Source organism: Triturus cristatus, chromosome 9 (assembly GCF_964204655.1).
Source record: "Triturus cristatus chromosome 9, aTriCri1.1, whole genome shotgun sequence".
NCBI lineage: Eukaryota > Metazoa > Chordata > Amphibia > Caudata > Salamandridae > Triturus > Triturus cristatus.
In genome coordinates this window covers 464,952,170-464,979,523 of record NC_140592.1, presented here as the reverse complement: position 1 = coordinate 464,979,523, position 27,354 = coordinate 464,952,170, and the positions used below count along the sequence as shown (strand labels likewise).

At 43.7% G+C, this 27,354-nt stretch overlaps 1 protein-coding gene across 3 annotated transcripts in view; it reads right to left on the bottom strand.

Annotated features, from left to right (window-relative positions):
- Window positions 1-27,354, bottom strand: part of LOC146798149 (estrogen-related receptor gamma-like) — a 185,873-nt gene that overhangs the window by 129,283 nt on the left and 29,236 nt on the right. For 2 of the 3 annotated variants that reach the window (XM_085627936.1, XM_085627937.1), the window contains exon 1: window positions 19,570-19,681. The exons of the other annotated variant lie outside the window; for it this stretch is intronic. In XM_085627936.1, the coding sequence (XP_085484062.1) occupies window positions 19,570-19,628 (59 nt within the window). In that variant the 5' untranslated portion in view covers window positions 19,629-19,681. Of the gene's footprint in view, window positions 1-19,569; window positions 19,682-27,354 lie in introns of those variants that run through there. 3 annotated transcript variants of the gene reach the window in all.

The following is a 27,354-nucleotide window of genomic DNA, read 5'->3' as shown; positions in this document are numbered from 1 at the left end:
CTGAAAACCACTCACAGAAAAAGGTCCCTTGGTGAACGATTTTGTCCTGTCTCCATGAATTTGGTGGAATTGTGTGGTGTTCACCTAATTTTCAAACTCCCTACCCTCACATGAACCAACACCCCACCACGAAGTACCAAAGATCGACAAAAGTTTGGGAATGCGAATGTGGAGAACTGAGGAAGCAAAGCAGTTCATCGGGCAATTCCTCCAGGATTACCAGGTGGTATAAATGGAAGAGCAGCTGACGTGCTGATCAGTGGTTTCCATTTTAACCACTTGTATAGGTACTAATCTGAGCTACACTTACTTCTGGGGCTCATACCCGGTGTTGCTGTTGCCCTGTTGAGCAGTGGTTAATTTGTAAAAAAAATTAATAAGTGCCGGGGCTCTCGTCAGGAGGCAGCTTGCACCTGACCATTTTTCCTGTTAGCGCTGCCAAAAACAGAAACAACTTCTAACCATGAAAGTGGGGAGAGGGTGTGGCGTAATGGCCAGAGCTACTGGAAAACCAGGTTTGAGTCGCGGCGTTGGCTGCGATTCTGAGCAAATCACTTAATCTACTTGTGCCTACCATAAATAAATGTATCCTTAACTGGTGATCAAAAAAAGTGCCGGTGTTGATCATTAAGTGCAGGTGCTGAGCACCGGAAACCACCGGCTCAAATTAAGCACTGCTGTTGAGTGACACTAATTTGCCATTTGAAGGATTAAATTCTACCAGGATCTGAGTCTCTGACCTTCACAGCTCTATAGAGCAGGGACACTAACCCACTGACCTATCTTATCAGTGAGTAAGAGTCCCAGGCTCCCAGCACTGGAAATACGTGCTCCTTGACTTGATACTGTCGTGGAGGAATTAGGTTAGGTGTTGCCACTTGCCAGAGCACACCACTTCCGTAGATGCCCTTGTATACAGGAGGTAGAAATACGTAATCAGCTGTAAACAACACCTTGTGCATTACAGTGCCCAGGCCATACTATTTAATTAATCACCATATAAAGTGGCCACTGAGTGGTGCCTCCACCTGTCAATCTTACGCTCCTGTTATGCTTTGTACCGCCTACTGTTTGATGCTGCATTGTGTGTTCGCAAAAGAAAGTGGCTAATCGATACATTTGGACATCCGTTCATCCGTTCATTCACTTCCAGACCTTTCCATCCCTTGTACTCTGATACAAAGAAGAGTGGTCTGGAGGGAGGGAGGGGGGGGGGGGGTCAAATGTCACCGGATGGGCTCCTTGAATGAGATGTCCGGGTTAGATTCTGTCCCCCTGCTCGTTCCCTTGGGTTTTCAGAAGGGGAAAGGAGGCACCACATCCGAATAGTTTCCCGATTTCAACCATCACCCGGTGTTCAGGCCACCGCAGTGCCCCCTGGGAGCGCCTGCCCGCGCGGGAAGACTGATTGCGTGTTAAAAACAAAATCAATACCACACTAGAACAAAAGAGCTTTGTAAGCCTGACAAGCGACTGGGGGACAAAGTGACTAGATAAGAGTTGAAGCGCACAATAGATAGTCACCTGTCTTTTAAGTTAAGATTCGCAACATCACGTATTTTTTCGAGAAAGTTTACAAAAAAAATACACAAAATTATGCAAATGGCTCAGAATGTACTTTGTTGGTACCTCACATGGAATTTTCTCATGAGAGTGCACATCACGTAAAAAAAGGCTTGAGACTGGGCATCAAATGTATTTCGGTGAAACCATTTCTGCTCATATCAATTTACCGCGAGGAAAAATTACAAGAAATTGCGTAGTCCAAAATTGTGTAATGTTGCAAATTTCATGTCACTCAAAATTCACTAATCTTGCAAATTCTGAGACCCTAATTAAAATTTCACACGGCCTTCCTCAAATGCGGGCGGCGATGGGTTTTATTTCATACGCTCTGTTTTGGGTGAGATGTTTGCTTGCAGGGGTGGATTGACTAAGAGGTAAATTGGGAAATTTCTGAGCATAGGATGCCAGTGACTGCCTTAGGATGGTCGGCCAGTGGCAGGCTAGTAAAAAGATGAATGTTGGTCGCAGTGTTGAAATTACACTTGCCCACTTGTTTTAGCTACAGTAAAGGGCTGACTTCTTCAATTGAAAAAGCTTAAAATGTGTGCCCTCTCCTCTTTAAAGCCAAGAAAATCTGCATAACTGGCTACAAAATCAGAGCATAGCTGTATCCCCCTTCACCCTCCAGGCAGCCAAGGCCCGTGCAGGTAAGAGCAGGGGGGCCGGCCCCAACCCAGCGCACTTACCCGCACAGACCGCGGCTGCCGCCAGTTGTGTCTCCTGACCAAACTTCTCAACTAGTAATACAAAATTCTTGTTCTAGTCAACCTCAGAAATACTCCTCTTTCTCTGAGGGGGCGAGGGCTTGCATTGGCTTTCTATTCAGAATTAGATCTTCGAAGTGACTGAGCTAGTCACCTCCATGCAAGGTTCACAATGGTTTAATTATTACAAAGATGAGAAAGTATTAGGTAACAGAATGTCAGTATCCCCTTATGCTTAGAAATAAGTCTGGAAGATCACTAGCAAGCTTTGAGATGTACGATAACAGTTTCTCAAGATCTCAGTAATCAAATTGCCTATCACTTGGAAATCCTTCAATTGAAATCCCAAAAAACAAATAAGGAATTTGCCCTCTCGGTCTCAGAAACCTCTGAAAGTGGTCTTTGTGGATCACTTTTTTCTTAATTTTCACTAAACCTGGTACTAAGCTTTTACAAAATGGCACTACCTAAGAATTACCCCTATACAGCCGCAGCCCATTCAGGTAAGAGCGGAGGTGCGGTGGGGCTGGATGGTGGGGTATTTCACCAACGATGACGAGGGAAAATTAATTATTTATTTACTTTACCCTCGTGGTCGTCTGTCGAACCCCCCCCCCCACCCCCACCCCCCAACCCGGCCCCACTGCTCTTACTTGCACGAGCTGCGGCTGCCCCTATATAAAGGTCACAATATAATTTTGAAATCCATCTTTCTTCTCACAGAAGACTCGTGACCAAACACTAGTTATTATTAATTCTGGATCAAGGGATCCATTCATTAGCATGTAAAGGAAGTGGTTTTAACACCTTTACTGAAGAAACCTCATAAAGACCCAGCCAGCCTTTCAAACCTAGGGCCAAGTGCCAATCTGCCCCAATTGTCTAAATGACTCAAACATTTAGTAAGAAGGAAGTTACAAGGTTTCAGTTAGCTAAATTCCATTCTCAATGACCATCATGCATGGTTTCGGCCAGCTGTCGGCACTGAATTTGAGGTCGCTACTATCCAGGACTATCTCTACAAATGACTTGACAGTAGAAACAGTTTAGCTTGTCATATTGGTGACGCAATAGGAGAATGTGTGCTAGGCTTCGTCCTTCACAGGAGATCCCAAACCGTGAAATTGGCAATTTTTACTTCCAGCAGCAAACCAGTAGAATGTGATATCCCTCAAGGGGCAACCTTTTCAACCGTAATATTTAATATAAACATGCTGCTCTGATAAGTGCAAAAACAACTCACTTTCCTTTTAGAATGCAATTCTGAAATATCCAAAATGTGATTCACAGTTTTATTCCAATTTCTGTTTTGATATAGTTGCTTAGTCGCAACTATCAAATATTTAAAAAAGGCTTGTTTTGTGGTGAGACTTAGTCAATGCCTTTTTGATTATTTCTTATAAACATTAGGACACTTTGTACCCTTAGACAATGTTGGCCCTTAAAACTTGCTCACCTCTGTCTGTGGTTCAAGATGTACAAGGCATGAGTGGCTGACATTTACCTAAAACAAATAAACCTAGCTAAAGGGTTAGAATCCATGCACAATTCAAAATGGAAGCCTGGGAACAACAACAACTTCAAGGTTTAGGGATGGATTTCGACAACGGGATTTCAGACTCAGAATTTGATAACTTTGTTAACTTTGATTGCATAGAATGATGTGCTTGGATTTTGGTATGCTGAAGCACTTAGGGTATACCTGGGGTATCAATGGCAGTTCTCCCTTCCCTGGTCACAGCCATTTTGGGACAGTGTCACTGGCACTGAATGTATCAGGGTGTGTTTATCTATAGTATGCTTTCACATGTCTAACTAAATTACAAATCCCAATTCCATTGGAAATAACCCAGTATTGGCAGTGAGCATGGCTTAGAAAATTTGCTTATACATCTAATTGGTACAATTCAGTCACTGCACGGAACTAAAAATATGCATGGCTTTGCCTATTTTCAAACACTAGCGTGGAAAAGTTGTTTTTCTATTGCAGAAATATTGAATTGAATTTGTAATTTCTAGATATTCCACCCAAAAATATTATATGCACTTGAGCAGTTTTATGGCCTTCCAACATCCACAGTCAAAACGCCAAAGATGTAGCCAATTTGGACTGGAATTTTAACTTTCACTTAGAAAGTGATTTATTTCAGCACAACCATGTCAGTGCTAACTAACTTACAAGGAATGTGTCAAGATTAAAAACGGAACATTTTTCACGACACCGGAGGGAATCACCATAAAGTCCTACTATCAGTTGAAGAATTGATAAAAAAAATTCCAAAACTCTCAGAGAAATCTAAATAAGAACAGCCAGTCCTGAGGACAGAGATATGAAAGGAACAAATAGAAACAAAAAGATAAGCTAAATTCAAATTACTCGTATTGAATTTTATGAATGAAAGAAAACAATATTTCTTTTTAAGAAAATAGACAGAATTTGAGATGACAGAACAATACTGTAAGTGAGAAAATTATACAAACCCCAAAAAACTCCAGACCCCAGTTCCGATTGTGTCTGTGAGTTCCAATCCCAGGGCAAATCCCTGTTTGTGCAAGGTTTAGAGTTGTACAGTAAACACTGTACAACCAGCAATGTTTCCCCGGTGAATTTTGGGCGAGTCAAACCTACCAACATTTTTCCTGAGAAGAGATGTGGTAAATTTCAAATGTAGTTCCGCGTTTTCAAAATTAATTTGAGAATTTGTAGGTGTTCAATGCACCTGATAGGTGCTGTCTATTTTGGAAAACATTTTACATGAAGAAGGAATACTTAAAAATGTTGACACTCTTACTGGAGTTATCCCCACGTCCTCCGATATGGGACTGACTGACTGAAATATTAGAGCAAAAACCCACGACCTGATTCACAAAGGTATTTGCACACCTAGGTTGAACTTATATATCGCTCTCTGTAGTTGGCACTCAAACAACATAGATATATCATCATTTTGACAAAGGAAGTGTATGAGGAGAAGATGAAGACATAGCAGGGACGGTGGCGACCATGGTACAGTCCGTTTTGCAAGCATTAAAACTGTACCCTTCCTATGTGTGCTATTCAATAAGAGCATACAGAAACGAGTGAATGAGTTTGTATAACAACTGAAGCTAATACAGACTCTAAGACACTCTTTATTGATAGGTTTTAAAAAAAAACATTTACAATTTGAAACATGACTAAATTGAACGATAAAATTTACAGTGATAAATGTTAAGAACGGTGGATTTAAAATAACTTAAAATTAGGGGGACCATTATGAGCTAATAATGTTCTGATGAAAGACATTGCTCTGGATTTCTTGTAGTCTCTGATTTAATTGATGAGTCTATTAACTCAGCCGCCATGCTGTGATGAGGAGGATTTGGGTGTGATTGTGGATTCCAATAGTTTTGACGCTTTGTGGACGAATTTCGTAAGCCCAATGTTTAGCTTGGTTTTGTCAGGGTTAAGAACGGCCATTATTGCTTGGCGGCAAGATCGAACTCCCATCGTAATACATTGGCCTCGCAGCAGTGCCCGTCTGGTCGTGAACAGTGCAGGGCATGCACAGACAATGTGTTCCATTGTTTATGAATGATAGCCACACAACCTGAATTCAGTGCTACTACCTGGCCGGCGCCATTCGGGAAGGTTCTTCAGAAAGGGCCAGTCACCCATCCTCAAGGCTAAAAACTTATGTTTCTAATAAAGTGCATATGTGCTTGAGAAGTAGAGCGGCTGAACACCCACTTTAAAATGAGCAATTACAGCCCAAGCGTGTCTCCTCTTTGACAGTGTTGCCCTGTCCGAGTGAAAGGACCACAATCTAACGTTTTTTTAACGTCGGTCTTTAACACCGGGTGAGAGGGGTTTGTTTCCCAGAAGTCTTTTACACCTAGTAGCTGTAAACTGTGATCCAGGAGTTGCCGATGCTTATGGCTGGTCTGATTTTTCTGTATTTCCTGCCATAGTCGGGCCTCCAAGGAACCCACCCGGGCACGGCGTAGTCTGTGACATAGTTTAATAAATGCGCCTGCCTCCACTCCATGATGATCTTGAAGTCCCAGTTCGAGTCTTAATTGGGCTGGCGAGGCAGATTTTGACAACCGAAAGGCTCTTTTAAATTTTGTTGTTGTTAACTTGTTTATTAATGTACTGGTTGTGCCCTTAGTGATCTCGTGTCCATACGTCAGGGAGTTGATTACTTTAGCCTTCATTACTTTCAGCATGGGGGTTAGGCTCGGACCTAGAAGCTGTTTTGCTAATATTGCAGCGGCCACTTCTAACGACAGGGCTTTAGTTTTCAATGCTTCTTTATGCTTGATAAAGGTACCTCTTGTGTCAAGAAATATGTCCAAGTATTTATAACTGGGGGTTGATTCTAGCTTTGTTTTGTTGAAGTACCACCTTTCTATTGACCTTTTTTGCTTCCCAAAAGATATAGTTTTGGTTTTTAACAGGTTAAGCTCTAGATGGTTTCTTATCGTGTAAGGTAGCAGTTCATTCAGTAGACTCTGGAGACCCACTTTTGTGTGGCTTAACAACACCAAGTCATCGGCGTAAAGCAAATTGGTGATGCGGGTCCCGCCTTGTCGAGGAGGGTGGCAGTTTACACTGTCGAGTACTGGAGAGAGGTCAGATATGAACAAATTAAAAAGGAGTGGGGCCAATACACAGCCTTGTTTGACGCCTGTTTCGGTTCGGATCTTCCTGGAAACATGGGAGCCTTCACCCAGCTTGATTCTTATCCATGTTTCCGTGTGGAGTTGGATTATTGCTTGAGGAAGAGGCTGGGGTATGCCCCACGATTTTAGTTTCTGCCATAACAGACCCCTGGGCACACGGTCAAAGGCCGCTTTGAAGTCTACAAAGCAACAGTGCAGCTGGATTTGTTGGACTGTCACTTTCTCCATCAGGACTGTTAGCGTTAACAGATTGGTTGTAGCACCGGTATTAGCCACAATGCCCGTCTGATTAAAAGGAAGGCACACAGTTGTTTCGGCCCAGGCCTGTAGCTCCTCCAATAGAATATTTGCATAGTACTTTGACTCCACTTCGAGAAGTGCAACCATTCGATAATTTTTTTGCTTGTTTCTCTTCCCACTTTTGTAGATTGGGTGAATAATTGCACCTCGCCAGGACTCTGGGACCATGTTGTTTAGACTGCAATAGAGAAACAAGGGGGTCAGGTATTGGAAATCGGATTTGAACATGGCTAATACAGATTCTTCTATGTGCTTGTGTGAGTTCAAATGATTTGACTAGGACACGATGTGCCTCGTGGAGCAAAAAGTAGGTGCTGCATTACAGAAGTGACTCAAAACTCAGTGTATAGATTATACAAGGGGCCACAGATGCTAGCTCAGTGCCGTCTGTACTAGTCATTATGTGGGAACACATATGGACCGTATTATAGAAAGTGTGCTGGGGGTGCAATGGGCGTATGCAGGGCTTAAGTATAACAGAAGGGTCCGTAGACACTTTTGCCGCCCCTTCTGTAATACTGATAGTGCTGGTGCACATGTAGCACCAGAGCTATCGCTAGATGGCATTCCCTCAGTTGCATGGAAGCGTGGCCCCATGCACATGAGGAAATCACCATGCCTCTGTGCCTGAGCCGTATTATCTACATGGGCGCAGAGGCAAACATGCCCTAATGAGGCACACTGAAAGTGCACCACAAAAGGTGGTGCATTGTCAGAAAGCCCCCTTAGGCCAGCCCTCTCAAAGGGTTAAAGGTCTCCGATGTAGCCCCCAGACATCCACCTACAGGTGTGTGTAGTCACTCACTGCACCCGCCTGCAAGAGGAGCTCTAATCCAGCCCTGCCAAGTACCACACATCAGGGGTTAGACTAAAGCATTTTATTGCTGGTGTCTGCATCAACACTTTTTAATGCATTAGTCAAGCATTATAGTGCCCCTGGGACTTTCCGAGTGCGAGGAGTGCTCAAGGATGCTGCATTTAACAAGAGCAGCCAGCATGCTAAAATGGGGTTGCTGTTGCCCAGAGCTTCTGGTAGTTGCTTTATATTTTTTCTCAGGAATGGAAGGGGTGAGCGCTGGCCTCTTTGTGGTTATTGCTAAGTTAAAGTTGGGCAGGGCTTCTTGCGATCAATAAAGCCCAGCCTCTGAACGTCTCTGGATGGACCATGTGGTTTATCTAAGGGAAGCATGATGGGTGTGAGCATTCAACAGCCAATCATGATTACCAAGACGGCAGTGTCTCTCGATGGGCCCAGGCAGACTAAAGTGGCAGGCTACATCTTTGTTTAACTTCTTTGCCATGCCCGCCACCAAAGCAGACAAGTGGCACCTCTCAATGCCACCCTCACGTTGTTCTGTGCTGTAGAGGACAGGAGGCCATGATGGTCGGATTTTGTTTTTCCTGCATTTCAAGCCCTGACGGTCCCTTCAGCAGCCTCCCTATGCCAGACATAATTTCGTCTGGCTGCTGGATGATTAAGACTGTGTCCTACCATGCCCATAAGTGCATCGCCTAGAACCAGAGAGGGACTGGAACCATGGTGTTGAGCGGATTCATCTCTCTTCTGCAGATTGTGCCCTGTCATCAGTGATGCTGCATCAGTGAGCAGCAAGTCATTCACTATTGTAGATGACAGGCTGTGTGGTGGGTAGTTTATTACGTGGGAAGGTAATAAAGTAATCCATTATCAAATATAGGCTAGAAACTTTCCAAATGTGGCGACGTACATGGTAAGTTGTTTATGGTATGTGTTCTCTAAAGAAGTGCTTAGTGGCTGGAAGTCACGGGCATGGCGCAGGCCCCTGCAGCACAAGGGGGCCCGAACACTTTAGGTGGCCCTAAATCCTTCCCATTGAGCCTAGAACCATTGAATATCAGTGAGATATAGGAGACTCGTGGCCATCGCATTCTGCAGGGGAACCCCAACTTTTGTATTACCCCACTGCTGGAAGTATATTACTTTCTGTTTTCTTTTTTTTAAAAAGGCCACATGCAGTTTTCATGACGTTATCGTACAGTACTTTACTCAATGAGACAACATACTACTCATCTTTAAAATGTTCATTACAGGTACCCCTAACTGAATATCAATAGCATAAAGGAACAAAGGCCAGATATATGATGTTGCTTACTATAGACTCAGCATTATTATATCACTTTTTATTGATTGCGTGATCATAACCACTTCTTTCACTCACTGTAAAGTGTCACACGAAGTGTCACACGTGTAGCAATGAAATGTCACACATGGACACTGAAATAATGGAAATATCACACATATGCATACTGAAAATTTGGCAGCTATGCTAATCCTTCTTGAAAGTGTAGTCAGGCTGCCGCCTGCACAGTGAAACACACGGCAGTTTCCATGTTTCACTTGGATGCACTGTCCCCAGGGCAGTGTGAGTCCGCAGCTGCCCTGAGGGCAGTGCAATCTTCATAATAGGGCGCCCTTTTCCTGAGCATCCCGGCGCATGTGTCTAAAGAAGCACCTGGTCAAACAGAGAAAGAGCGTCCTTTTAGCAGTTTGTGTCCCTGTGCAGGGTCGGATTGGGAAGGTGGGCAGTTGGGCATTTAGCGATGGGCTGGTGCCTCAGGGTCATCTGTGGGCCGTTTTTTCAGGGCATCTGCATACCTGCCCACAAAAACGTACTGTCTTCCCTGGTCCCCGACAGACCACTGTAAAGTGTTGCCAGTATCATAGGCACTCCGATGCCATGCTGCCAAGCTTAGGCTGAGGGCCAGGTGTTGCTTTAGCCCGTAGGACATTCTCACCTCGGCCCCCTGCCTCGTGTGGCGGCCCGACACAGAAGCAGTGTCATTCCCCCGCCTGGCCATCACTTTCAGGCCATGGCAGGGGCGTGGGGAGGGTGGGACGATGCAGGGGCCTTGCAGGGGGCCGGCATTCTCACCTAAGCACCCCTGGATTAGCAACATCAGCTGTGTGCATTTCTTGACTCCACCAGGTCATACCCTAAGGCTATAATGGGATGGGAAGGGGGTTAGTAATAGTAGTGGCCTCGTCAAGGGCCAGGTGTTGTCACCTTGGTCCTAGTGTCTTTTAGGCCTTGGTGGAGGGGTAGGGGGTGTTTGTATAGGCCTCGCTGTGAGGTCACCTTTCCTAGAAGACAAAAAAACAGAGAATGTAGCATTATGGTCTCAAAGCTGCTGACGTTGGAACTGAGGAAGTACGTTTGAGCTCTGGCGTCAACTTGACTACCAGTGATTCTGTGCAAATCACTTAATCTCCCTACCTAGGCTAAAAATTAATTTGAGTTTGTGCAGTGTAGCTGATGCTTATGGTAAATGTTTTCAATGCCTTTGAACCGAGTTCAAGCTATATAAGGCTAATAAAAACAAAAAAACATTACCTCCATTTGGGAACGTGGGCCACTTTTTGGGGGAGTGCCCAGGCCTAATTGTAATCCCAATCCGACCTAGCGTCTGTGCCCATGCAATAAGAAGGTGGGGGGGGGGGCATATTTGCATGAGAGCATCAATTCATGCAAAAGAAGGAACGTTTGATTGTGCGCCCTTTTGTGGAAGGGATGCGGGCGTTCAGAGATTCCCCTGGAAGGAATCATCAGGGTTTGGAGCCCCACCTGCAGAGAAAGAGTGGCAGCAGCCAGCAGGCAGCAGGTAACAGGTTGATTCCAGTGCGCCGTATGAGGATTCACTTTCTTCAGAGCGCGTGCTCGGTGCACTGGAGGCAGCGCGCGCTCTTCAGTAATTGGGCGCGTGGCGGTTGGCTGTGCTGAAGCACCCGAGGAGTGCGCAGACCTTCCCTGAAAGGACCACGCGCCTGATATACTTTCGAGCACCTGCAGTTAACCAACAGGAAAGTAGATAACATTTCTCAGTCCTGTGGAAAACATCTGCGACTGCAGCGTACGTTTCCGAGCTGCGTGGTAGCTGTAATTCTGAAGCTCTATTATATTTAACGGGTTGGGGGTTTGTTATCATTTAAAGACTACCTAGTACTATGTTCATTTTATAATATTTTAGTACTGCATTATTGACAGACAAAAACATAATAAAAATATAGGTCAAAAGTCAAGAACCTGTGGAAGGAAATCAAGAAGTTATTCTACTTAACCATTGATTTGGAACCGTGAGCGAGGGAGCGAGTGACCGAGTTAACAGCTTAAAACGCAGTTCACCGATTTTATTTAGTTGCTAATAAGTTTGTAGTTGAATTCTGACTCTTGGCTTATTGTTTTACAGAAAGGGAAGTCGTAATAAAAAAAAAGGTTTGCCCTATTGCTTGTTCTTTAGAAGGACCTCCCGTCCAACCTTATGAAGAAAACAAAAACAAATATTATACCTCAAAACACGTATTCACGGTGGCAAGACTTCTAGTTCGGTTCAAGAAGGCAGGAACCATGCCACACATTCAAGAGACTGATACGAGCTAAATGTACATACAATTACTCTTAATGGGAATTTTTACACAGTCGGTGGTTATCCTAAAATCTGGCCCAGTTCCAGTCTTAATAAACAAACGTTAGACATTTACCACAGCATTTTTGTTGAAGGCGCACAGAACGAACCAAATTACAAAACGAGCACGTTGAGAAATGTCGGAAGTTGTTAGCGCCGACGTCAGACCGTCCTTCACCACCCCCTACAATTAGGGATATGTGGAGGGCCTGCTCAGGGCCACTGGAATCATGCGGTTGTGCGGCGATTTTTTCATAAATACAGATTTTCCGCACTTGACACATAATCCATCATATGCCACATGATCTGCAAAATGTTGGCAAAAAAAATGTGTTTCTAGCTCAAACGGTTCAAGAGTTACTAAGAATGCAGCAACACATGTTGCTGAGCAGTGAACGGACCTTTGCAAAGCTGGACTTGTCACCTTTTTGCTGCTTATTGCGATGTTTGGGTATTAAAATGATACTAATGAGGTGCGATAGTGTTACCAAGTTTAAACATGATAAAAGAATGAAGTAATGCTGTTACAAAATGCGCCGCATTATGCCACATAATCTGCTTTTTCTTGCAGCACAATTTCCTTAACCCTCCCACATAAATTGGCCCTTTCCTGCCGCATAATTCCAGTGGCTTTGGGCATGCTCAGGACCGGACTGGGAACCCAAAGCAGCCCTGGCAAATGTTGTCAGACCAGCTCCCGCACGGTGCATAGTTGGTGCAGCGAGCATGTCTGACTACTACAAGGAGGGCTTGACTGGGTTTTCCCCCAAGAGAATTTGGGTAGAAATTTTATATTCTACAGCACGTTTTTCATTATATATTCAATTGTATTAGCTTCAAAGCATAGTAAATCATGATATTAGAGTGCAGCAATATTATACTCTCACATGTATGTCATTAGTGTTATAGTGCCTGTCATACCAGAGTAGGGTTGTTAGAGCACTCTAAATCACACAAAAATACAGAGACAATGATTCACATGTGTGTAAATCTGCGTATAGAAAATGTTACATAAGATAAAGGGGACTACAAGGTGTAGGAGTCATGCCATGCCATACTGGTAGGCATTTTTTAAGAGGACTTGGTGTGGAGAAGCACAAACCCAGGGCTCGGCACGTAACACAATGATTAGGGTTGGCTTTACTAATAAGAATGTATTTCTACCCACAGAAACCCTTTTTAGTAACATTACGATAATGAAAGACTCGGATAAAAAAGCATAACATTCTAACCTGTACCATGTAGTTTGCATGCATCTCTTTGATGACACTTCAGCTCATTATGCTAGATATTGATGGTAATTTATGAACTGCACAAAAGGGTTTCTGTGACAAAAACAGTAACCAACTAATCTATGTACATAAAGTACTATTCTGTGATCTGAATGGTACAAGTCCTTTGCAGCAGGCATATCAATCATCTTCACTACCTTACATGAGTCAAAACTGCCACTAAACAAACCTCTGATCTGTCTCCAGCAGGTACATTAATCACCAGAGTTATCTTGACATTTTTATTGTTGCCTGAAAACTACTGGATATTCAAGGAACTCTGCTGCAGCTGCTTTCAAAACCGATGCACTGTTACAAAAACGCCCCCCCCCCCCCCATAACATAAACGCTCCCACCACACTTGCAGCCTCACACGGAAACACCCGATGCCCGGTAGGCCAGTCCGGCCTTGGGCATGCTTCACCTAAGACTTTGATATTGATTTGGACAGTTGACTCACTGAGTGCCCAGTTGGAGAGATACACCACAGGTGCCATATATCAGGTCCCTTGCCACATCTCGCGATGGGGGAAGCCATTTTGAGCAAAATCATTAATCTTTATATATTTACCAGAATATATTAGCAGGCGAATTTGTAGAGCACAAGCTCACCCCAAAGACTCTCTTCATACTGTTGATAGCTAAGAGATAAAATGTTCATTCCTACCCAAGTCAATGTAATTGACTTAGAAAGGATGAAAGGCTGAATGGCCCCACCAGCTTTATAAATGTGACAATGGGGGCAAACACAGAACCCTGGAGTGGTTGAATTAGTCTCCTGAGCCACCAGACCTGCATTTAAATAGATAATGATGTTGTGTTATTACAAAACACGCTTCAGATAACTATAATCTCGGTTGCAACACATTCCTTTTTTGGGGGGTGGATTTGGAGAGGTTGAATTCTTTTAGGGGAGTTTGGAGAGGTTGAACAGCAAATTATAATGCCAAATGGAAGGAAATGAGTTTGCCTGTGTTTGGTAGCATTTGAGAAGAGTGAAGAACCCGGTGAGGGGACACCTGCCGTGAACGGGACCTGAGCACCTTGGTGTGTGGGAAAATATCAAACTCACAGGTTAAAAGTACAAATCTGGTGCTTGTAATACTAGTAGGCAGGAGAAAAGAGAGCGTTTTTAAAGACTTGCAGTGGACAAGGGCAGTAGGCATTGAGGCAAAAAGCCTGACACGTAGGGCTCTGTTACGAGTACTCAGTAAATTGCAACATCTGTGCAAACCCCTGGTTGCATGGGTGTCACAGTTATATGTGGGTCTAGGTTTACGGAACAACTCAACATTTTCCTCAGGTAAATATCTGCAGGTCAAATGTGGGAAATGCTAATGTTGATGCAGAGAGCTCCAAAATGAAGATGTTATTCCCCCATGGAAATCGAGAAAACGAATCGGTGCTACTTATTACACAAGTTAAATTCTGAACCCCAGGGTATAGATACTAACATTTAAGAAAAATAGCACCTGTCCCTCCAGTCAGATGGCCATCGAGGCCCCTGAATGGTGAGCATTCCTAAAACAGTCTGCACTTATCAACAAATCACACTGGTCAACACTCTACAACAAAATGGACACACAGGAATAGTTAAACCCGGAAGTGATTCATTTGTAGATGTAATATATGTATTTAATAGGGAATGGTACTAAATCCCGCCACTTCATTTCTTTCACTACTGGATCTGCACAGTAGAAAACAGTGGCTCTCAATCTGATCTGTGGACCGAGGACCCCCAGGGGTCCACAAGGCCTACTCAGGGGGGTCCGTAACTATGTTACCAAATTAAATAATATTATAATTACTACGTTAAAATTAATAACGTTTATAGAAATAAGTACGCAAACTTCAAAATATGAAAACGTTTTCTATATTTGGTTGTAAGTTTAAAATATATAAATATTTGAGCAATTTTTTGGTGCAAACTTGTTTTTTTGTATTTTTGTGTAACACTAAGAAGTTCAAACCATAGAAATTGATTAGGCCGGGACTCCAGTATCCAATAATGGCTCAGTTGGGGTCCCCGGGTTCCAGTAATGAATCAGTAGGGGACCACAGGAGTGAAAAGGTTAAGAACCGTTGGCATAAAGAATATTTGCACCAGTGGACAGTGTACATCACAACTAGTCCACTGCCTAATGAGCGGAGATCCTGGAGGAACGGTGCACATACCAGTTGGAGCCTGTAAGGCAGCTCCAACAAGGTGTTTTGTAAAATGGTTGTATTAAACAACACACAAATTACCCTTGTGCATGTGCGTAATCGGGAATACGTCATTGCGACCGAGATGTGAATTATGCATGGCCTTCCATAGACATACAGATATGTGGCTGGTACTCCTGAGGAATAGTGACTTAGATTTATTTTTCGTCATCATAAGAGTGATACATTACACCTACACCGCGTTAGGAAGATTGTGCGCCTGATTCGTAAATCAGGTTATGAATTCAGGTTTATGAGCATGAATAGCAGGATTTACAGCTGCTAGGAGTTCAGAAATAGTGAAATAGCAGCCCAAAATCCGTTTAGCATTGCAGAATTGTATGCCATAAATGCATACAGGTCCGTAGTAGTAAACCCTACACAAAAAAGTGGGGAGTGGATGGAATAAGGCCTGGTTAGCCTTTTAAGTTCCCAACCCCTTTCCACCCTAGAAACAGTCCAGAGTTCCACCCCATCAAAAAGCTGGAGTAACCCCCTTTCCATGGTGGGGAGGGAAATTAATCACCCCAAGACTGGAGGGTGAAGGGGAAAGGGTTTATCCTAGGGGAAAACTATTTCAACATCCATAAAAAAAGACAAAAAGAAAAATACATACATTAGCACAGTGTTGAACTATAGACTACGAATAACTATGCATTAGAAAGCAAACAGCCTTTAAAAACTTCACTCAACTTACGCAGTAGTAAGCCTGGAAAGCTGCACCTGGTAAGGGCATGCAGGTGTACTACTGCTGAGTTGTGTGACCCAGGGAGAATCGTAACTCGTGAGGAATACTACTAAGTTTACAATTCTTTTTGAGAATCGGATCCTGTTTTCTTAAATATTCTCTCCCTTCCTGAAAAATAATTACTTTTCACATATTTTACACATCTGGATATACACATGCTCTAGATCCTGGTGGTAGCAGCATGCCTCAAAGGCGTCTATGAGTATGAAGGCTAGGACACAGTCCTTTTTATTTATACTATATGTGTTTGAGTATTCTCTGAATATTCCTATTTTTGATGTTTTTAGGTCAAATTACACAGGCATTTTTGAGTACAGAAAGTAGTAATACATGACTACTACTTTGCATACTCGTTTGGCGCAATTTAGTTGTGTGTGTATAGCAATTGCAATCTTAAACATTTAATGACCCAAATTGTACTGCTCCTTCTAAGTAAGCAAAATAATAATTGTATGTTCATGGCCATTCATCTTACACTCCTTTGGGCACACTCATTTTTTCGCGCCCTGTTGGAATTTAGCTGTACCTGAATTATGCCTGTGTTGTGCGCGTTATGCACTCTTGTTACTCACTTACATATGTGCATTTCACTGCTTTTCCTCTATTGTGAATGGTGCATAATTTAAGCTTCTGTATACTACAATTTTTTTTTGCCCTGGGCAAAATTTTATTTATGCTAATGTAATTATGCAAGATTCCTGAAATTGCGCCATTATGCCACTTCTCATAATCATGTGGCGTTCTCGGTAAATACTTACAGCAAATGGTGCACTTTGCTGTAATATGTGGTAAAAATGTAGTAGGCAAAATAATGCAAAGGAACAACAGCTACTTTTAGTGGTGCACTCGTTTAAATGCATCCTTGTACTAAAAATTTACACAAGGATGCATTTCACACTAAAATATTGCATGGCATGGCGGATATACATTTTGTGTTAATATGCATAATTTTGTATGATTGTGCCATCATTTTGCGTTATACGGTAAAAGCAAAGTATGCAAATTTCGCACACCCCTAGATTTTTTACAACTTTTTTCTGAATTACCTCTTTAGTCTTCTGTTTATTTTATCATATATTACTTTTGTGATTTAGCTTTGTGTCTATTCTTACATAAAACAGTTGAATAATGTAATAGTAAACTGTTTGCAATTGCACATATTGTTGAAGATAAGCAATTGCCCTCTTGTGACTAAATGTTTAGCAACTTCTCTCTAAAATGTACTTTTACAGTCGCTCAGAATAATTGAACTAGTCTTAAAAATGTACATCATTGCCTTTTGTAACGCTTTGCTTGATTGTGTAACAAAATGTGAAGCATGTTTCTGTCTTCTTACATGTTGAGGAAGTCTCTGTTTCTCTTTGCCTGTGGTTAGATGTTTGCGTAGCATGAAAATGACTGCCAAGTAGCGTAAAATAGCATCGCATAGGCACATTGTGCAGATGGCGCCGTCAGGTAAAAAGAGTGTGAAATTATGCCACTAACTGATCATTTTTGCATATGTAGATATTGACTTCAATTTTGCTGTACTATTTAGTATGCAAGAAAAGCATAGTACTTCATTTTTTTCTAAGAAGTTGTAAATATCAAAAAAAAGCGTAAATCCATTCCTGAATTTCTTTAACTATCTTGTGAAAAAGTGGAGACTTTCTAAAGGGCTTTGTAATTTGCCCCCTTTTTGCCCCATATGTTGAAATATCCAACCTTTTTATGGTTAAATAATAAATTGCATTTTAAGTTTTGGTACATTTTGATTATTTGTCCCATATTGATCTTACCAATTTTGGAACACTTAGCCTTAACATAAATTTGCAAATACACCTTAAATATCAAACTGGAATTGAACGGCAAAGGGGTGAGCGAATAATGGGTTTAAGAGGGATTTAGGGAAAGCCAATGTGTTTTAGGGGCTCAAATCACCATTTAAGATCTCTTAGTTTGCAATATATCAAGCTCAACCACAATTTGATATGTCTCACTGATTATGTTAAACATTCTTTTTGTCTTGTGTCTGGCAATGAAAAGTGGGAGAAGTGGGTTCCTTTAAATATTTCCGTCAGGGATTTGTCTTTATCTAATTGCATGAAAACACTGTTAACCTATTTCATATTCACTTTCTCCCTCAATTGTGAGAGGCCAGATTAACTAATTTATTCTTAGTTTATTGAATCATTGTAAGCTTCTCTTTTACACTTTTTGGTAAATTCCCATAAGTGTTTCAATACTGGAATAGTGTTTAAGTGTGCAACTCAAGCAGGTGAATGCCAAAAATGTTTGGAGACAAAATATTACGTGTCCAATATATCATGGTAAGTATACCGAGGACAGGATTATAATGAAGGTAATTGTCTATAGCATGCAAAGTTTTACTATGTTTAACTCCCCAGATTAGTTGTACGTCTTGCAAGAGCGCACGCGCAAGACGTACAACGTAGGGGTTATCTAAGAAGAAGGACGGCGAGGACGAGGAAGGAGAGTGGCCATGGCGATGAGGAGGCAGCCACAGCAGGTAAGTGCCTCGTTTATTACTTTATAATTACTTTGGGATGGCGCGGAGCGAAGTTCCACGGAGTTGTTTTCCAACTCTGTGGAACTTTGCGTAGAGGCACTATGCCTGCTCCGCCCACCCTTACTGTTAACATCAGGGTACTACTACACGAGGATGCTGCCAAACTGGAACATGACAGTCCTTCAGCATACGCGTAAGGAGTGCAAGTTTTATAACAAACCATACCTCTAGCTGAACATATAGATACATTCAAGGTCACTGCACATCACCTCTGTGGTAATCTGAGCAACAAAATTGCAAACCCCACTATAGATACAACAATTCTTAGATGGAAAGTCTGCAGAATAAGAACACCAATACCAACATAGGGATTATCACTGTTTTCGCTTGACTTGGCCATCAAGCGTAACCTTGAGTGCAACCCATAGCAGTCTTGGGACTTCCTGCTAGCTTGAGTTCACTTAGATCCCTCATTCCCTGTCCCGTTATAGCAAGAGTTACCAGCCCCAACAGGATAACAAGATCCATTGCATGTAGGTAGTTAGGGACTGTTTTACCAGGGGACTACACAAACATGCAGGGATCACTGCGGAAACATGGATTCCTGTATGGTATTCTCAAAAACTTGTAATAGAAGTATTTTTTCCCTTGCAGTAACCGAGCCTCCCTATGACAGCAACGCCGGTGGTTGGTGGAGGCCAAGTACCGAGCCATTAAAAGTGTCCAACTGTGAGATCCAGAAGAAATGACACTTCCTGATCTAACACTGCATACTAGTCTGTTTAAAATAAATAACAAACTCATGAGTGAAATAAAAATAAAAAAAAGATGTAAAAAGCGGCATTTTAAAAGACTTTAATCCCATCAACGCATTTGGGAAAAACAAAATAAAAAATAGCTCTTACCCTGAAAAGAGATGTCTGCAGCAACTCGAAGAATAACTGAGTGCTTTGAGTAGGTGAACGAGATTTGTTTTAAATTGACAGCTTTCAAATCCCTTTACCTGTGTTCTAACATTTCCCACTTGATCAAACTGTGTGATCTTGGGCTGATAACTTCTTATTCCTGAATTTCCATTGCTACGCTAGCACTGAGAGTACACCGAGAAAGGTTATTAATCACTATCCACAAATTGGACATTTACAAGGTCAAGGTACTTACGGCATGTCGGAGTGCTGGGCGAGGGGCATCTGATACCAGCAGAGCTCCAGGTAGTTCATGGTGGGGGGGTCTGCGGCGGGAAGAAGTCTCCTCTCTTGTCGCTTCCTCACACCCTTCACGTCACAACTGAGCCCGCAGCCTCCTCACATGAGGCGGAATTGACTTTTCCCTCTCTCTCTCTTTTTTATTTTTTCTTTAATTAGCATATAGAGGCCGGGCGGTGCCACGAGGGAAGGGGTGGGCTGTTTGAGAGGTGGGGGGACGGCCTGCGGAGATGAGGGGGGAAGCGAAGTCGACCCCCGCCCCCCTCACATTGATTGAGAGCATTTGATTACATGTTGAACCAAACCATACAGGGACAGTGATAATAATGTCCTGTCCCGGCTCCCATGGGGCCCTCGCCGCCTCCAATGCACAATTCGACCCGCTGTAGATTATTTATTGGATTAGATCCCTCTACGGTGCTCGACGACACATAGGAGTGTATCCTTTTATTCTGAACGAATTAATTGCATTTTCCGTAATATATTCCGCCAGAGACACGTTCATTAGACTAATTGTGACCGTTGAAGAATATTTAAATAATTAGAAAAGTGTCATTGGTTCAGAGGGTCATATTCCTGTAGTCGGAACACGTTCCTACAGGAACGAACTAGAGTAAGTTCGAATGGACAGTTTTATCCGTGGGGACGAGAGTCGTTATTTGGGACCAGGGCTGCGCCTTAAATCATGACAAACGAAACCATGATGTTTCTCGACGACTGTTGTGAAAACGTGTTGCACGGACCACCGCTTTGCTAGGTTGCCACGGGTCCTAATGAACCCCACCCCCGCCCCCTCCCCGCCTTCTTGTATAGTAAAAGGGAGTCATCATTGTGGGGTATTAAGCCCTTCACATCCATGGGCCTCGGTGCCCCTGCACCTGCTGCACTAAAGATGGCCATGTTATATTAACAGAGATTTGTGGGAAATGTGGGGAGGGTCTTCCCTACTGTCCCGAAAATAGTGCTTCAAATGGAAATATAAACGTACACATATTGAACTGCTGGTACTCTTCCATTAAAAGTATTGCACTTCTGCTTAGAAGTTTGGTACTCTCCCATTAAAAATATTACACTTCTGATTAGAAGCGCTGGCACGCTCCCATTAAAAGTACTGCACTACTGCTGGGAACTGCTGGTACTCTTCTATTAAAAATATTGCACATCTATGCTGGTACGCTCCCATTTAAATGCATTGTGGTACTGCTGGGAACTGCAGGTACTCTCCCACTAAAAGTATTCCACATCTGCTTAGAAGTGCTGGTACTCTTCCATTAAAAGTATTGCACTACTGCTAAGAACTGCTGGTGCTCTCCCATTAAAAGTATTGCATTTCTTCTGAGAACTGCTGGTACTCTCCCATTAAAAGTATTGCACTTTTGCTTAGATGTGCTGGCACGCTCCCATTTAAATGTATTGCGGTACTGCTGAGAACTGCAGGTACTCTCCCACTAAAAGTATTGCACATCTGCTTAGAAGTGCTGGTACTCTTCCATTAAAAGTATTGCACTACTGCTAAGAAATGCTGGTGCTCTCCCATAAAAAGTATTGCACTTCTGCTGAGAACTGCTGGTACTCTCCCATTAAAATATTGCACTTCTGCTGATAACTGCTGGTGCTCCCCCATTAAATGCATTGCACTTCTGCTGAAAACTGCTGGTACTCTCCCATTAAAAGTATTGCACTATTGCTAAGAACTGCTGGTACTCTCCCATTAAAATTATTGCACTTCTGCTGAGAATTGCTGGTACTCTCCCATTAAAGGTAATGGAATTCTGCCGAGAAGAGCTGGTACCCTCCCTTTTAAATAGAAGAACTGCAGGTACTCAGTGCCTGTGAGCACCTGCCCATTTAAAGCACTGATCACTGAGTCAGGATCTGTTGCACAAATAACGGCGATGTGACAAATTCACATGATTTTTCTCTGAGTAGGTGCCTCTTACCCATGGCATGATGGTGAATTTTCGTGAGTAAATCACACCTTCTTGTGGAAAAAAGCTTTGTAAGTAGGGCCCTACGATTCCTTCCATAAGAAAAACGAGGTGTCTGAACCACTGCTGAACTTTGTAAAACGAAAAAACCTAGGTGCCAGGGCCTTCACCATAACGCAACTGCAGCTTGCACCACCCATTGGCCCTGCCAGCGCTGCCAATGACAGTACCAACACAACTACTACTAACCATCACACGCCTAAAAGGGTGACAGCACAGACTACTCCAGGCTCCCAGTGCTATAAGAATGGCTTAGGCGCAGTTATAAGCCTTTTTTTTAAATGTATATTGAATTATTAAACTACTGTAAATGAATTAGAGAGCCTCGCCCTTTTGGCACACTGTCACAAGTGCTAGTGTTGACAATTAAGTGACAAGCACCGGAAACCACAGGCTCAAATTAAGCACTGTTCTGATCAAACATGTATCCTTTGCTGCGCTCTGTCTCATATCTTTCAAGGATCTGTGTCTAAGGCCCTCATTTAAAATTTGGTGCTGGCCCCTCCGCTGACCCCCTGGCAGTAGGCCACCCACTTTGGCTTTGGGTAGAGGGATCTCTAACTACAGTGGAGGGGTCTTCCAGCCCTAACGGCTTATGCTAGTGTGGTGGATGCACTTGAGGATTAGATGAAAGCTGAGCAGGCAGCTACACTTTATTTCACCCACTCAACATTAATCTTATTTATTTAAACCATCTTTTTCGAAGTTTTATAATCTCACTGGCAGCACACTTTACGCCGCCGTGACAAGCACAAATGCAGACAGGACATTGCAGGAGTACGGTGGGGTGATAATTACAAACAAAGTCAACAGAACTGAAGCCATGAGCCTAAGCATCCATCTCCACAAAGGTAGACCCTAGCGGGGTGTGTAAATATGTGCTGCACACCCAAGAGTAGGGGATGGTGGTGAACATACACAACACGAGGAAAGAACTACAGATCGAATATTGCAATAACCCTGTGCACATGCATTAGCCTACTAGTCTTGGGGGGGGGGCGTAATGGGCGCTGAGAGAGGATAGGAACCTAGGGAACCGGTCAGGCATGTCCACAAAAAGGCCCTACCTCCCAAAACGTGTTATGACACTCCAAGCATAGCTATCGACACTGTTGGGGGTCTCCAGAAAAGTAGAAAGAGGAGTTCCACCCACACAGCCAGTATGGGCCTTCTCCTTAACCTTCTCACCTTCTCCCGCCAATGTTGTAGTCTCCACCTCCCCCCATTTAATGTTAGCAGCCTGCCAATGCCCTGAACTCGGAAGCATCGAGGCTTTTTAGTGCATTGATATCACACGAGTGACCAACTATAACGCCAGGTCAATGAATCTATTAACAGCACCACCCACCCATCGACGCCTATAAAGGCCCAGTAGGCAACTAGCTGCCTCGCCCAGATCCAAACCGGCAGTAACACAAGTCAGGACAGCACAGACCCCTGGCATAGCTCAGGAATGTCCAAAACATGTGCAGCATGTCCGCTATGGGACCGCGGCAGCAAGGGCTATCAGGAAATGCCATTGAATACATTCTGTGTAATTTAGCCAGAGTCAGATAAGCCCTATGCAAGATGTGGTTTTGGATGACTTGAAAGTGGGCATTGCAGAAAACCGTTTGCGGGTATGCCAATACCCTATCCCATTCCTTCAGGGTCCGCCCACACCTAATTTCATGCTCCCAGATGTGCCTGAGAGGGTCAATGGGTCTTGGGGCATGTGCAAGCAACCGCGACCCATGCAGTTGGGAGCGGTGGGGCGGTGGGGCTGGGTTGGGGGGTGATTTGACAGACGACCATGAGGGAAAATTAAATAAATAAATACTTTTCCATCGTCGTGGACTGTCGAAATCCCCCCTCCACCCAGCTCAACCGCCCCACCGCTCTTACCTGCACGGGCCGCAGCAGTGTGCAAGAGCGCCCATGATAGCCAAGAAACCAATCGGCGTCCCACACCTATAGTGTGCAGTCCGTGTATCAGAGGATGTGGACCAGGATTAGTATCAGTAAGGCCCCACATGTGCTCGAGCACAACCGCAAGGCATTTATGCGTCAGAAACTGGCCTGCAGGCAGACCCGTCTGCTCTGCCAACAATTCAAACGGGATGAGCACCCCCTCCTGAAACAAGTCACTGAGAGTTGTCAATGCCTGCGGAATCCCACAGCACACCCCCCCTTGACCAGTCACATCACGAAAAGTCCAAATGGAATGTAAGGGAATCTCAGGTGCATACAATGTAGCATGCAACACCAGCTGCAGCGTCTGGCGATGGCACACATACGGTATGCGCGGGAGGTGATTAGGGGACCTCAATAACTCTGAGCCAGGAAAAAATAACTCCTGTACTCCAGTCTGTGAGCCTGAGCCCACATCTTCCAAATTGTGCCCAGCCAACCAGCAGGTGGGCCACAGGAGCTGGGCAGTCAAATAATGGTGCTCAAACACCAGTGCACCCAGTCCTCCACCCTCTGTAGGGAGTGGCAATTTACGCAAAACTACCCTACACCTCCCCTTATTGCATGTGAGGTCTCCTAGCATTGCATTTAGCACCTGGAACATACTGTGGGGATAAGGAGTAGCAAATTTATGAAGAAATATAGGACTGGCAGCAACATCACCATTTTAGAGAGAGCCACCAGGCCCTGCACTGTGAGTGGGAGTGAGCACCTAAAGGCAATCTGAGGTCACAAGGAAAACATTGCCGATGTAAGGTTGCCTTCTATTAGGTCGAGAGGTGCTTGATAAATGTTAATACCCAAGTAGCGAAAGAAGCATGGCTTCCATCTGACCACATGCATAACAACCATGATGTAATGTGGAGGGCAATCCAGATGTAACGGGAACAGACACAATTTAGCCCAAATGACTCCCAAGCTCGAAGTGTCTCGAAAATCCTCCATGATGTTGGTGACCTCCGCTATACCATCTCGGTCATCTCTTATGTACACTAGAACATCATCAGCATTTAAGGAGACGATGTGGACATCGCCGCCTACCGGAATACCGCAGTCAGTGCTAGATTGCCAAAGACCTGTGATAATTGCTCCATCGCCGTGAAAAAAAGCAAAGGGGAGAGGGGGCAACCCTGATGCTTACCCCTACCAATGGTAAATGTGTCAGATATCCTATAACCTATCTTCACCTGCTCTGACGGCTCATGAAAAGAAACTTGATCATCCCTAAAAGCCAACCCCTGAAACCCACGTGTTGTAAGACCGCAAACATATATCCCCAGTCAAGGGTGTCGTGGATCTACCTGGTATGAATCCGTTCTAATCAGAGTGGACCAGGCTCAGCATAATTGTCCAAAAGCCATGCTGTCAGCACATTACTAAAAATCTTATAGTAAGTACCCATCACCAACAGCAGTCTAAAGGAAGAAATCTCCAAGTGGTCCCACCCTAGCTTGGGGAGGGACACCAGAAGGACCTTCCTCATGGATGGGGGCAAATTCCCTGCTGCAAGGGCAGCAGTGTATAATTGTACCAATTTAGGGGCCAGTAAGGCTTCATAGGTCTTATGGAATTCAATTGCTAATCAAGACCTCTGGTTTTACAGGTAGAGGAGTCACCATATTGCGCTCCTAATTTACTACTCGGTTACAGGGCCACTCATGGCCTTCCTTTGCCCACAGGAACCGATGGCAGCGGTACATCAGACAAGTAGCCTGGGATCCTGATCCATTGAGAATGGGCCATAGGGTCATAAAGGGTCTGGTAGTGGACACAGAATGCATGGTGGATTACTTTCTTGGTTGGTGGCAATTGTGTCTGGGAAAATACAGATGGTGGTCACCCGTACAGTGCCCAATGCACTCCATAGCAACCAAGCCAGCAGACGTCCCAGCTTTTCCTCCTCTGAATGGAGCCTGGTTTTTTAGGTCAAGCCTAGCGCAGTGCACATGCGCTGCACTAGGAGATGACCTCTTGGAATCACTCCAGCTTTTCAGCAAACTCGTGCGTGTGGCTTTTTTTTGTTGCACACATTGCATTGGTCATTGCGTGTGGCTTTAAAAAATGAAAGCACGCAATTGGCCAAAGGCGGGTGCATGTCCAACCTTTCCCAGTATATGTTTCCTCCCACGGCCTACAGCTGTCGGGAGTGAGCAGCGGCACGCAGGGTGCCATCTGTCCTGGGTCATATTACAAAGGTCACTTTTGCTTTCGCGGCCGTGCGGGCGCGCTTGTTTATTTATTTATTTTCAAACACGGTACACGGGCATGTTTAATAATATGGTTTTATTTCTGCGTCCGTCAGTGTAATAAATTTGCAGTCTTGGTCCAGTTTTCGATGTTAAAACATGCTAGGCCACCCGTCTCTAGCCTGCAGCCAGTCCCTGGGCCTCTGTTTTGTATTTGAAGCACTGCGGCCTCTGTTTGCTCTCTGCATGGGGTGAGGCTTGAAGGATCTGGGAAGCTTACACGTGAAGGGGTTCAAGACCCGACATGCTGTGCCAGCTCGTTGGCCTGGTTCAGCAGAGACCCTCTGCAGTAAATGCGCCCAGACACGTCCAAACGTGACATAGGCTGCGCAGTGCTGCCATGTCGATTCACTAATGCAAAATGTGCAGTAAAAGTGCACGTTAGTGCACTAGAAAAATGCACCATGTTTCTTCAAGGATGGCGTCCCGCGTTAAATGTATAGCCACCCTTTCCTTCCATATTTAGTAAAACAACTTGGTATATTTGTGCGTACACACGAATACATTTCATAATAGTTATATAAAACATATGCTTCTAAAGCTTACTTGTAATTAATGCTAAATAAACGTTTTCTTGCATAATAAGGTACATTGTCCTCTTTCTATCGAGTAACAGGTAGGGATGTGTATTTAGACGTCTATAAATATTATTCGCATAGAAAAATGCTAGTATACAATCGCCCATGTATACATTTACACACGCTAATGGTCATATTTACAGTGGTTATGCATACGTACACGCTTATGCAAAAGGCTTTTTTCCTTTTATACATATAATTTGTGCATGGGCTGTTTGTGCATGGGCTGTATTCATTATATGAATATAATTTTAAACATGTTACACATATCCACAGCTCGTACAATTAGGGTACTTTTTTCACGTGAAAACATGTACGGCAATGTGCTTCGTTTTCATTTGTAGATAGCCTCGTTTGGAACGCTTTTAAAATGTTTTCTTGGATTTTTTCTCTTCTCATTTATATTTTCAACTGAAAATCTGTCTTCACTTTTTAGATTATATATCAATAATGTGTTAGTGCTCACAGCAATTTCTTGAATATTTTAGGGTGTTTGGGGGAGGGGGCAAGTGTTTTGGAAGGGAGAAAGGCGTGTACCTTGATTTCTTGTCTGTCCTTTGTTCTGTTTTCATCAACGAAGGGGAGTTTGAGGCGTTTTATGTAGAAACACATTCTTCGCTGCTCACTGAGATGGAGCCCCGTTCACAAAGATAGCACTTACAGTAACAGGGCATGTTTTATTTGACCTGCACCCCTTAACGATTCCCTCCCCATTCTGCCCAAATTGTCCGTAGGTTCATTTGAATCACACCCGCAGTTCTTGAAATAATGCACACACTACACACCAGCCGTGGTCGGTAGATGGAGTAACTGCAGGGCGGTGACGTGGGGAGTGGGAGGGGCAGGGTGGGGGGTAGGAAACTATGGATTACGGAGGTTTACAGGTAAGTTAAGATATAAATGAATAAAAAGAATTTCGTTGCGTGCATTGCATAGCATTTGGGAATGCAGTGCACGCAACGAAATTCGTTTTATTAAT